At 36.3% G+C, this 14,094-nt stretch overlaps 1 protein-coding gene and 2 pseudogenes across 1 annotated transcript; 1 reads left to right on the forward strand and 2 right to left on the reverse strand.

The window, feature by feature from the left end:
* Window positions 1-611: 611 nt before the first annotated feature.
* Window positions 612-2,107, reverse strand: LOC18054053 (annotated as a pseudogene).
* Window positions 2,108-9,371: 7,264 nt separating this feature from the next.
* Window positions 9,372-11,516, forward strand: LOC18054054 (6-hydroxynicotinate 3-monooxygenase). Its single transcript, XM_006450466.2, has 4 exons — window positions 9,372-9,769; window positions 10,006-10,310; window positions 10,393-10,600; window positions 10,790-11,516. The coding sequence occupies exons 1-4, from the start codon at window positions 9,521-9,523 to the stop codon at window positions 11,309-11,311; spliced, it is 1,284 nt and encodes a 427-aa protein (XP_006450529.1). The 5' UTR covers window positions 9,372-9,520; the 3' UTR covers window positions 11,312-11,516.
* Window positions 11,517-12,993: 1,477 nt separating this feature from the next.
* LOC18054055 lies at window positions 12,994-13,870 on the reverse strand (annotated as a pseudogene).
* Between the last annotated feature and the right edge of the window lie 224 nt (window positions 13,871-14,094).

The raw sequence follows: 14,094 nt of genomic DNA on the forward strand, positions 1-14,094 counted from the left end.
AATTTCTTTTTGCATTCCATTCTTTGTTGAACTATTTATTGCACGAGTGGAGGACGAATTCTAAATACATTTGAAATAATACAATCAACCAATGCATGCACACCACTTGTATGGAGATTTTTCAAAAATAAATGCACACATGTCATAACATTATCTACTTGTTATATGACTGGCATGATATTTTTTATGTATTCTAAAATTTTTCTGAGTGGAGACCATGAGTGGTAACATCCACGTGACAAAAGAGTATTACAAAGAGATAGTCTCTTGTCAATTTGAATATTTATTGTATTGAATCTACTAAGTATATAAGCTCGGACAACCCTAATTTCATGATGAGGGGTTAAAGACAATACTATTCTAAAAGAAAATGGAACGAAATTGTCCATCCATAGCCATTATTTGACTTTTAGATTTGCCCTTCCAAATTTTAACAAAATGCGCAGACGATTTTTAATTTATTCATGTGAACGAAGTACAACCAAATTATTGAACCAATCAGAACCAAGATGGAAATGATCATAAGCAAAAGCAATTTGCAAGGACGAATGGAAGCAGATAAATTATTCTAATTAAGAGACTAAGTGCAAGTGAAATAACTGTAGCACTGATTATTCGAGTATGGAGGGAACGTCGTCGAAGAAGGGTAAACGTCTCTGTTTCAGGATTTCACAATCCTCAGGACTTGCTGTGTTTGGATCAAAAGGCTCACGATCAGGGGTAGGTAAGCCGAGTTTTATTTGACCCACTCGCCGCGAATGCAGGACTTGCTTGGTAGTGACAGGTAGCCTAACAGATTGATGTTCTTCCAGAGCTGAATGTAAATTTTCTGGCCCCCACCTCTCAAGGCATTTACCTAAAACTGCTGCATCAGCTATGGCCATGTTTGTGCTTCTTGCACAGTGAGGGGTTATGGGATGAGCCGCATCTCCAATTAAGACCACATTGTCCCAGTATATTAGTGTCAAAGGGTCACAATCATATATAAGGTTAAGGAAAGGCTCCTTTGTTTCTTTTATTACTCTTGCAAACTCAGGAACCCAAATCTTCTCTGCTTCTTGGTGCATCTTCTTGATCATGTCACTGCTCACTTTCATTGTAGCTGAATCTCCCTGAAATTACTTAATCAATTTATTAAAGCTAGCTCTGCTAACACGTATGTATATAAATGATAAAATGAAGCAAGTTAGGCAATCGCCTTGAGTTGAGGCTCAGGTTGAGAGATAAACCAAATCCAATTGAGCCTCTTGTACATAAGCTCATAAAGGACGGTGTGAGTTCCAGGGCCCAAGTCCACGTGCACGCCATTCCCAAGCTCAGGATATGCCTTCCGGATGCCTTGTATGGTTTCTGAATTCTCATTTTCCGAAAAATCAAAAACACCCCTCCAAGCACAGTAACCTGTATACCTGAAAAACAGAAATGAAAAATAAACCGTAAATTTCAAGACAACCGAAAATATGAAAATATAATATAATTTGTGCAGAAACCTGAGTTTAGAGTCTGGTAAAAAAGTCTGGCGAACTGATGAGCAGCTCCCGTCAGCTGCAACCAGCAAATCTCCAACTACGTCGATGATCTCATCAGTTCTAAGATTCTTAGCTTTGACATTGACGGTTGATTTGTCGTGAGAAATGCAGAAAGTAAGGCACAAGTGACCCCAAAAAACTATTTCGACAGGTAGAGTATTGTATATAAGACCATGAAGATCAGTCCAATGTGCCACTAAATAGTTGAAATTTTCGTCTCTAGCTAGTACCCGCAGATGTTCTATTCCCTATCTACTGCCCGATTCTGCACAAAAAGAAAAATAAAAAAAGTCAACGCAAGAGCTCAAATTAAAGTAGTTCTGCGTATATACGTACATTACCTGACCAATAGTGAGAGGTAAGGTGATGTTGTGAAGAAGATCAGGTTGATGGAGCCATGACTTAACCATTTTCTGGGACAATGGATTAAGTGCGATTCCAGCGCCGGTTGGGTTTCCGGTTGGAGGTCCACGTGTCTTCTCGATCACCACCACATCCCAACCTGCTAAAATAAGCGCTTTTGCGCATGATATCCCTGCTATGCTTCCCCCAACTATTATAGCTTTTGGCTTCCGCATCCACTACCTCATGTCTCTCTCTTCCTCTCAAACACCAGTATGTGTGACACAAAGGGACGCTCGCGCATGGATATATTTATAGACAGGGGAAAACTTCCCATTCTGAATTCATAAATCAGGAAGAGCTGGCAATCATATGAACATTTTTTTATATTATTGTCAAAAAAATTTTATACTATTGTTAATTTTGATAAGGACAAGTCACAAGCAACAAATATGGTAGCTTGTACCGCCATGGCAAGAGGATTTCCAACATCTCGTCTAAGCCATAATTGATGGAAAATATAGCAACACATGTCATGGTGGACTCATCACAACGGCTAGTTGATTATTATAATTATTGTAAATATTGTCTTTCCTTGTACAACATCTTGAACGTCTTTATATATTTGTAAAAATCAAGAATTGAAAAAGTAACAAAAACAATTCCTATTTTCACCATATTCAAGCATCTCAAATATTTTCATGGTATCAGAGCCTAATGGCTTCAAGTTCAAATTCAGAACCATCCCTATCCCTTCAATCTTTCCATCAGTGTTCGAGTTTGGTTCCAATAAAACTCAACACTGAAAATTATCTTATTTGGAGTTCTCAAGTTCAACCACTTATATTTACCCTTGGGCTAAATCACCATATAGTTGATGTTAAGACTCCACCAAAGATGATAGAGCAAGATGGGAAGGAGATAAATAATCCAGATTTTCTCATGTGGAAAAATAATGATGGACTTCTCACAACTTGGCTCAGAAGTATGATGAACGAAGACGTGTTGAGCATGGTTATCGGCTTGCAAACGGCTCGAGAAATCTGGCTCACCGTTGAAGAAAACATGCTGCCTGCAACTAAGGAGCAAGAAACATGGCTAAAAGATAGCCTTTATTCTCTAAAGAAAGGATCTTCCAAGCTTGATGAATTTCTTAAGAAATTCAAGGGCCTTTGCGACAAGTTGGCAGCCATTGGAAAACCAATGAATGATGATGACAAGATTTTTCAAATTGCAAGAGCCTTAGGTCCCAAATATGCTGACTTCAAAACTGCAATGCTCACTAAACCTCCATATCCCAGCCTTAAACAATTCATCAATGCTCTCCAAAACCATGAACATACTGTGATCGTAGAAAAAGATGAATAAGCTAGACTTGGCACAAATCAAAACCAAGCCTTCTTTGGTCAACGCGGAAGAGGCAGAAATCAAAGAGGTGGAAGACCTCCATACCGAGGCAGAGGATCTCAACGCAACTCAGGTGGTAGAAATTACCCCAACAACTACAACAATTACAATGGCAACAACCGTAAACCACAACAGCAGCCTCAAAAACCAAATAAAGAAAATAATACCTCAGATGAAGAAGTTATTTGCCAAATCTGTCACAAACGCAAACATAGTGCTGCTGAATGTTGGTACAGATACAACTATGACAATGAAGAGGATCCACAGGCCCTAGCTGCCATGAATCTTCAAGAAAATAATGATCAACAGTTCTATGTGGATTCTGGAGCAACATCACACATGACAAATAACACAGGTAATCTTGATCATGTAAGGCCGTATAGAGGTAATGACAAAATAATTGTCGGCAATGGTCAAGATTTAAATATTTCACATATTGGTTCTGCTTCTTTAAATACAAATCATGGTTCTTTACACTTAAATAATATTTTAGTTGTTCCAAAACTCAAAAAGAATCTCTTATCAGTTGGACAACTCATTGATGATATTAAATGTGTTTTTGAATTTAACACTGATGGTTTTATTGTGAAGAGCAAGGAAAACAAGGTTCTGGCAAAGGGGAGTAAGCAAGGGAAGCTATACACATTGGAAGGAGACTTTCATGCTGCCTTCAACGCAATTCAAGGAGAATCTAGCGGTTTTAGTTTATGGCACAAGAGGCTTGGCCATGCCAATCCTAAAATCTTGGAGGCCTTAAAACGCAATGATTTTATTGACTTTTCTAGTTGGTCTAAAGCACCCCGTATTTGTGTTTCTTGCCAATTAGGCAAGAGTTGTAGGAAATCTTTTAATTTATCTAATAATAAAGCAGATTTTCCTTTACAAAAAGTGCATTGTGATATATGGGGTCCAGCTCCCATTACTTCTACTCAACATTTTCGTTGCTATGTATTATTTGTAGATGATTATTCACGTTTTAGTTGGTTATATCCCTTAAAACAAAAATCTGATTTCTTGGAGTGCTTCTTGAAATTTCAGAAACAAGTTGAAAAGCAATTGGACAAAAAGATCACAATATTTCAAAGCGATGGAGGAGGGGAATTTAATTCTACAGCCTTCATCAAACATCTTGAAAATTGCGGTATCACAAGACAAATTTCTTGTCCATACACTCCGGAGCAAAATGGTGTTGCCGAGAGAAAGCATAGACACATCAATGAGACAGCCTTGACGATGATGTTTCATGCTTCTTTGCCACTCAAATTATGGGTGGATTCTTTTCTTGCAGCCACTTATATCATTAACAGACTGCCTCTTTCACCTTTAAAAAATAAAAGCCCTTATGAAATTCTTTTCAAAAAATTACCGGACTATAAAGGGTTAAAAGTCCTAGGTTGTAGATTTTTTCCTTATCTTCGGGATTACTGTAAAACAAAATTTGATAAAAAATCATATCCATGTGTTTTCATAGGCTATAGTCCCCTCCATAAAGGATATCGTTGTCTACAACCTGAGACTAATCGTGTATATATATCAAGGCATGTTGTATTTGATGAAAATTATTTACCATTCAAAAACTTAACGTCATTTTTTAATGTGCAGGAACATAGTACATTGACCACCTTCCCTCAACAAGATGAGTGGCTCCCAAAGAATTCTCCCAATTGTGAGAATCTTAATGATTCACATGCTGTCAAAGTAAACAATTGTAAAGGCGCTACAATATCAACACCACATGTGCAATTCATGCCCCACAAGCATGTGAACTTGGACAACAACTCAAATGTTACTTCTCCAATTATTTCAAATTTCCCACAAGAGAATTTAGAGGACAATTTGAATTCAGCAACTCCACACGACAAGTCAGAAGCAATTCCAAATATTTTGGAGTCTCCACATGCAATGCATCCTTTGACTACAAATGATTCAAATTCTAGTAGTTCACATGCAACTGAACCACCTAATTTGTCCAGAAATACGAACAACAGCCCTGCCACAAATTCACAACCAGATTATCCTGACATATCCAATCGCTTATTTGTGGAACTTAAGATACCAAACACAGCTGCGGAACCGCAAAGCCTAAATACTCATCCCATGATGACACGCAATAAACTCAAACAAAATCCTAAATTAGCCCTTCAAGCCAGCCACAGTAGAGAAATTGAACCTAAAACACTCAAAACAGCCTTAAAGAATCCACTTTGGACTCAAGCTATGAAAGAAGAGCTTCAAGCATTGCATCAAAATCAGACATGGGTCCTTGTGCCGCGGCCTAACAATGTTAATGTCATCGGATCGAAGTGGGTATATCGTATCAAATACAGAGAAGATGGAACCATTGATCGCTATAAAGCTCGATTAGTTGCCAAGGGATTCACACAGGTTCCAGGAGTCGACTTCGATGAAACCTTCAGTCCCGTTATAAAGGCCACAACTATTCGCCTTATCCTTGCAATTGCTGTGAGCTCAAAATGGCTTATCAAGCAGCTAGATGTTCGCAATGCTTTTCTTCATGGACTATTAAAGGAGACTGTCTACATGGAGCAGCCTCCTGGGTTTCGCAATTCACGTCATCCAGCATATGTTTGCAAGCTTAAAAAATCGCTCTATGGCGTGAAACAGGCACCTAGAGCGTGGTTCGAGTGTCTTTCTCAAGCCTTAATTTCTCTTGGATTTTCTAGTAGCAAAGCTGATAGCTCTTTATTTATATTTAATAACAAATCCATTCTTATACTTATATTAATTTATGTTGATGATGTGATCATTACAGGAAATAATGAGAAGGAAATTCAATCAATCATCAACAATCTGAGCTCAAAGTTTGCTTTAAAAGATCTTGGCAACCTACATTACTTCCTAGGCATTGAAGTTCAACAATTCACGCATGGCATCTTTCTATCTCAAGCGAAGTACACTAAAGACCTTCTTTCCAAGGCAAGAATGCAGGATTGTTCTCCTATCAACACGCCGATGGCTATACGATCAATACCGTGTTCGGATGATAATGAACCTGTGGATGCAACTGAATATAGAGGCCTTGTTGGAAGCCTTCAATATCTCACCTACACAAGGCCCGATATCACATTTGCTGTCAATCGAGTCTCTCAACACTTCCAAGCACCAACAAAAGCCAACCTCAAGGACGTGAAAAGGATCCTTCGTTACCTTAAAGGTACCCTTGACTTTGGCCTTAGATTTTTGTCTCAAAGCTCTCTCAAGCTCTATGCCTTTTCCGATTCCGATTGGGCTGGATGTCCGATAACAAGACGAAGTACAACAGGATTTTGCATTTATCTTGGAAGCAACTGTATCTCTTGGAGCTCCAAGAAACAACACACAGTCTCTCGCTCAAGTGCCGAAGCCGAATATAGGTCCATGGCCTCTGCCGCTGCCGAGTTAACATGGCTCACATATCTCCTTAATGACATTGGGTTCTGTATTCCGAAAGCACCCACACTTCTCTGTGACAATTTGAGTGCAATTCATATGACTAAGAACCCAGTGTTTCATGCTAGAATGAAACACATTGAGCTTGACGTGCATTTTGTTCGTGAGAAGGTTGCTAAAGGGTCATTATTTACACGATATGTGCCTTCTCATCTTCAGATTGCAGACACTCTTACAAAACCTTTGGGGAAGCATCAATTTCTCACGCTACGAACCAAGCTAGGCGTTCATCGCATGTCACTGCCTAGCTTGAGGGGGGCTGATAAGGACAAGTCACAAGCAACAAATATGGTAGCTTGTACCGCCATGGCAAGAGGATTTCCAACATCTCGTCTAAGCCATAATTGATGGAAAATATAGCAACACATGTCATGGTGGACTCATCACAACGGCTAGTTGATTATTATAATTATTGTAAATATTGTCTTTCCTTGTACAACATCTTGAACGTCTTTATATATTTGTAAAAATCAAGAATTGAAAAAGTAACAAAAACAATTCCTATTTTCACCATATTCAAGCATCTCAAATATTTTCAAATTTGACTCGGATTTTAATAAAATTTAACATCTCGAACCAAGTCACTACTCTAGAGAAAAATTTCAAGAATATATCTGTTGATTCCGGTAGGGCAAGAGTCTCATGCACAAGTTTCTCATCTATTTTCTTACCAGAACAAATTTCTAGTCAAAATGAGGGTGTGAAAGGAAGATAAATAGACGAAATTTGGCCCACCACTTCATTCTTCCTAAATGAATAACTTTTTACCCTATTAAACGAGGAAAAATGGATTAGATTCTCCCTTAATTTGATCTGATTAGTGATTACTAAATAAAGACCACACGCTTTATTGTAGTGTGTTTCGTCATTTAATACATTGAAGTTTGTATGTTTTTAAATTGGCCCTAGTTTTAGATCACTTAGTTGGAAAGGGACATCCTATATTATTTTTAAAAAGCACATCCTATAAGACTCCAACAGATGGAGTCCAAGTTCTAGAATAGATGAATAAATGATGTCAATTAAATGGCAATAGCCCACCAAAGAAGACAAAGAAAACAAGTTAGGAGAGATTCTAGGGTATACCAAAAGTACTACACTTAATTAATACATATATGCTATATGTGTATTTATTTTAAAAAATTATCATGTAATTAATAGTTATATTTAATTGAACTATACATATCATACATGTATTAGTTATATGTAGCACATATATTATACTCTAGAATTTCTCACAAGATAATATGTCATTATACCACAAAGTTTGAATCCTATGAAATATGTTTAAAATTGACTCTTGTAGAAATTTTTATGTGGTAGTGAAATGATTATGATAAATAATATATTAACACATGCCAATATATAATTATGCTACATCAATTAGGGTACCATTGGTTTCACTTTTTTATTTTACGTCTTAACTTTTGTATTGACAATATTAGTTTTGTATTATATATATATATATATATATATATATAATTACTAAGTTATTTTTTGCAATCAATAAATATCTAATAACTCAATACTTTTACATTTATGCTCATAAAATTTTTACTTATTAAATAAATATTAAAATATCTCAAAAATAATAAACTATATTTTTTAACACGAATTAAAACAAATAATTTTCACATTTAATCTTGTTTTAGTTTATAATATGGACCATTCATTCACCACTTGGCATAACTTTATAACCTAGGTCCTGTTTGGAATCGAAGTACTATACCTTTTAAGTTACAACTGTCGTAAAAAAAATTGTAATTGTAAAACAAAAAATTAATAGCTGTGAACTTAATGATTGCTTACTAAAGTTTAGGCATTTATTTATTAGTTAATTGTCTAAAATTTACTTGTGAATGTTATTGACAATACTTATGTATTGATTAAAAAGATGAAGTAAGGCATTGATCTTAGTAATGGTGATTTACCTTCAATAGAAATATTTTATACTAGATTGACATATTTGTGTATTTATTTTAATGTTAAAACTTTAATTTCTCATTTACACTGATAAAATTTAGAAATGGGTATTATATGTAGATTGTTAAGCTCCTATTATAAATTTATAGTTTGACTTATATAATTTAATTTTTTTGTGTTTTTAAAAGTATTGTTTCAATATTTGTGAAGTAAAAACCCATTGCAGGTTACGCAAGGATTTAGTAATTGTTAAAACCTACAGAGGGTGAATTTTTTTTTTTAAATAAAAAACCAATAGCGAGTTAAGAATTTACTGATTTAATTATCTTTTACAAGTGCATGTTTGATAATGATAAAATCACTGCACTGAAAGAAATTCTATGAAAAATATAATTCTTGTTCTGTATTTTTAATGAAATTTTCAGAGTTATTTATACAAAATAAAGACAAAGTAGCCCATGAAAGCCTTAATAATATTAAAGGAGAATAAGTGAATACTTCCTAAACTATTGCACAATATCTTTATAAAATAGGAATGAAATATTCCTACATGATATTGACATTCAAGTGCAAAAATCGTGCCGGAGATATTCCTCGACAAATAACTTTGATGTGAGCAAGTCGTGTCACGTGTGGAGTGATAAACCCGACTTGACCGTTAATGACTTTCCTTTTGGTAATCTTGGTCAGCTTGCTTAACAAGTGGTACGCATAACCCATCCATACAGCTAGGCTAGCTAAACAGCATAAATAAATGTATAACGATTCTTATATAAAAAGCCACCACCCCAAGCCAAAACAAAAAAAAACAATTGTGCTGAATACAACAATATAATTTCTTCAGTTATATTTACTTGGAAACAAGAGAGATGAATACGAAGAAGCAGAAGCCAAAAGCTATTGTAGTTGGAGGAAGCATTGCTGGGGAATCATGCGCAAAAGCACTTGTTTCAGCAGGCTGGGATGTTGTTGTGATTGAGAAAACTCGTGGACCCCCAACCCAAAACCCAACCGGTGCTGGCCTTGGACTCGATCCATTGGCTCAGAAAATTGTTCAGTCATGGCTCCACGAACCTGAACTTCTTTACAACAACACTTTACCTGTCACCATTACTGAGGTATATAATATAATATATTTAATTTCTTTTTTCCCAGTAGAATCCAGTAGTGCTTTGAATTATACTGATCTCTTCAAGATATTAGTTGCACACGTGTATATACAATGGTGTATGGTTAAGATTTGATAAAAGGATATTTTTCTCTGCACAAAATACAATTTAGAATGGAATCTGATTGGGAAAAAAATATCTATATATGTTGAATAGATAAAATTTAAATTTGTGTTTAATTGCAGAACCTAGCAACAGATGGGGAAAAGAAGATCAGCTGGGTAATAGGAAGAGAAGAAGGCACTAAGTATCTGACAGCATATTGGGCTGATCTTCATGGCCTTATATACAATACTCTGCCACCTGAAATATTTTTATGGGGTCACCAGTACCTCTCTTTCTGTATTTCTGAAGACAAATTAACTGTCAAAGTTAGAGCTAAGGATCTTGAGACAGATGAAATAATCGAGATAGTAGGAGATTTGCTCGTCGGAGCAGATGGGATCCTCTCATCAATTCGTCCGAGCATTCTACCTGACTTCAAATTGAGGTTTGTGCTTGCTTGTGAGTATCAATAAAAGTAATTAATTTTTGAGTATTTTGTTTCATAATTTTCAATGTGTTTTTAATAGGTACACAGGATACTGTGCGTGGAGAGGTGTTTTTAATTTTTCAGAAAACGATTCAGAAACCATCTTAGGCATTCGAAAATCGTATCCTGATATTGGGAAATGCTTTTACACGAATATTGGTTCAGGATCTCACATCATAGTCACTGAGCTTAAGAAAGAGAAGTTCAATTGGGTTTGGTATGTCAATCAACCTGAGCCCGAGCTCAAGGTAACTGCTTACTTTTGTTTCATCTGTCTATTTTTTTTTCGGGGGTTCGAGTTGAGTGCTAAAATCTAATTTTTGCAAACGATCAACACAGCTCAGACCATCACCGGATCCATTTTTTTTTTTTAATTTTCCGGTTTATCAATGCAGTATGACGTGACATTGGGAAACAAATTATTTTATTCTCTGCAGGGAAATACAACTTCTGTGAAAGTAAGCAGTGACATGATCGAGGAGTTGCACCAAAGAGCAGAGCAGGTTTGGTTACCTGAATTGTCAAGATTGATCAAAGAAACAAGGGATCCTTTCCTTAATGCTATATATGATTGCGATCCTTTGGAGAAAATCATCTGGGACAGAGTGGTGCTAACAGGAGATGCAGCTCACCCGACAACTCCACACTCTGCCAGAAGCACAAACATGGCGATAATAGATGCAGCAGTGTTAGGAAAATGCCTCGAGAAGTGGGGGCCGGATCATTTATACTCTGCTCTGGAAGAATATCAATCCATTAGGAAGCCTGTAACTTCAGCACAAGTTCTACATTCGCGACGATTGGGTCAAATGAAACAGGGGTTAAGTATTCCTGGAAGGGAGCGGCCTTTTGATCCAAAGACAGCAAGTCTAGAGGACTCGGAATTCATCCTTAACAAAAATGTGCCTCTTTTCGACGTTGTTCCTCCGATTCTTGATTCAATTTTTCGTTCTGCTTGATAACTTCAAAGGACACGGCTTGGTCTGTTCATTATGCTAACTATAGCTGCCTATAAATAAGAGGGTTGACCTCAATTGTGTGAGTAAAAGAACTGCTATACTTATGTTCCTTCCTGTAATAACGAAAGCCTCTTACTTAATTCAGTGTCTCTACTTCTTCAGCAAAATAAAAATAAATTCTTGATCGAAATACACCCAACTTTTCCAATTTTCTTATAAAAATGACACCACGATAGGATGGGATTGTCCTTGTGTTGTGTCATTGATCTATCCATATTTGTTTTTCCCAAAAACAATTTCCATGAAGGAGGATGTTTTGCTGCTTGTTAGTGCACGCTATTTAAGCACAAGACATGATTGAGATTTATGCAAGGTATGTGGTAGAATTTATGTAAGACGACCGATGATTCATAAGGAAAGCTAAACATGAGAGTTGGTAACTTTTACCATGGTGATCAACGCGTTGAAGAAAAATTTTAGAATTTTTATTATAAGTGGTGCATACAAAAGTTGGTGAGTCGAACTTGTACTCAAATACTAGCTCATGTATTAGGAGTTGCCTTAGGCTTACGTTATTAATCTAGTAACTAATATTAGCGATATGAAATATTTTTTTCTATCATCTTCCATCACATGTGTGTAGGTCAATCTTTTTGTTTGGTCCTTGTCTAGTGATAAGACAGTGTGAGTGATTTTGAGAGAAAATATGAAAAACACAAACAATGAAAATTCCCTTTTACTTAAACTAAGACACAGATTTTTTTACACTGAAGTTGATAGAAGACACTCGAATGCGCAGGAGTGAAATCTTGACAAATTAAAGCGAGAACTAAGACATGCTAGTCCTTTCTCGCGCATTTAGTTGACATTATTTTGCTTTGCAAATAAATGCGGGCATGGTTGAAGGCATTTTATCTTTCCGGAAGTGGATGGAGAAATAAATATAATTAAAAGGGATGCGAATAATAAATGCCATTTTTTTCTGAATAACGAAGAATATATTAGAAATAAATTGAAATGTAACAAAATACTTGAAATAATTCAAGTGACGGGTTTTTTCTCTGTTAACAACGCGCGATAGTTCCTTGTCATGAGCTTCTTATCTTCTGTCTTGAAGGAAGAAATTGCAAAAGACGAATAAAACGATTTCCTTTACACATGCAATCAATGCTGCTGCCTTTATATCTTTATTATTCTCGGAGGGATGACACTGTTGAGAGCCAAAACCATTACCCATACTCACTCCTCTTATAGCCATGTCTAACTCTCTACAATAATTTTGATATTGCTGTTCTTCAGTTCTTCCACTACTCAACAAATGCGAAGGTATGCGATGGCTCCACTCATTCAAGTTGATTTTACATTTGTTACAATCTACTCCCGCCGTTGCTAGAGCCTCTATGGACATGTTTTAACAAGGTGAAGGAGGAGCTAAATAAAATTCACAATTTTCCTGAAAGTTTACAGCTTCCAGGAAATTCACCACCTCTATAGAATTGTAATAACAAGAATTGTGGTCTCCGTAAAAGAATTTATAAGAGTTAATATAAAAGATTTGTTTAGGAGAATGAATTTTATACGGACTAGAAATACTCATGATTAATTAGTTATTCAGATGGTTTAGAAATCCTCTCGATATCAGGAAGCCATTTAAGATTCTGATTATTGTTGTTCTAAATATATTAGTTTGCACCAACTTCCAATTCCACAATTACTCTGACAGCGTGCACGCCATTCCCAAGCTCAGGATATGCCTTCCGGATGCCTTGTATGGTTTCTGAATTCTCATTTTCCGAAAAATCAAAAACCCCCATCCAAGCACAGTAACCTGTATACCTGCAAAACAGAAATGAAAAATAAACCGTAAATTTCTAGACAACAGAAAATATGAAAATATAATATAATTTGTTCAGAAACCTGAGTTTAGAGTCTGGTAAAAAAGTCTGGCGAACTGATGAGCGGCTCCCGTCAGCCGCAACCAGCAAATCTCCAGCTATGTCGATGACCTCATCAGTTTTAAGATTCTTAGCTTTGACATTGACAGTTGATTTGTCGTGAGAAATGCAGAAAGTGAGGTACAAGTGACCCCAAAAAAAATTTCCGGAGGCAGAGTATTGTATATAAGACTATGAAGATCAGTCCAATGTGCCTGTAAATAGTTGAAATTTTCATCTCTAGCTAGTATCCGACAGATATTCTTTTCCTGATCTACTGCCCGATTCTGCACAGAAAGAAAAATAAAAAAAATCAGCACAACTTGTGGGAACGTCAGTTGAAATTAAAGCAATTCTGTGTAGAACCATACATTACCTGATCAATGGTGAGAGGTAAGGTGATGTTGTGAAGAAGATCAGGTTGATGGAGCCATGACTTAACTATTTTCTGGGACAATGGATGAAGTGCGATTCCAGCGCCAGTTGGGTTTCCGGTTGGAGGTCCACGTATCTTCTCGATCACCACCACATCCCAACCTGCTAAAATAAGCGCTTTTGTGCATGATATCCCTGCTATGCTTCCCACAACTATTATAGCTTTTGGCTTCCGCATCCCCTCCCTCATGTCTCTCTCTTCCTCTCAAACACCAGTATGTGTGACACAAAGGGACGCTCGCGCATAGATATATTTATAGACAGGGGAAAACTTCCCATTCTGAATTCATAAATCAGGATGAGCCGGCAATCATATGAACATTTTTTTTATATTATTGTCAAAAAAATTTTATACTATTGTTAATTTGACTCGGATTTTAATAAAATTTAACATCTCGAACCAAGTCACTACTC

Source organism: Citrus clementina, unplaced genomic scaffold, assembly GCF_000493195.1.
Source record: "Citrus clementina cultivar Clemenules unplaced genomic scaffold, Citrus_clementina_v1.0 scaffold_1, whole genome shotgun sequence".
Taxonomy (NCBI): domain Eukaryota; kingdom Viridiplantae; phylum Streptophyta; class Magnoliopsida; order Sapindales; family Rutaceae; genus Citrus; species Citrus x clementina.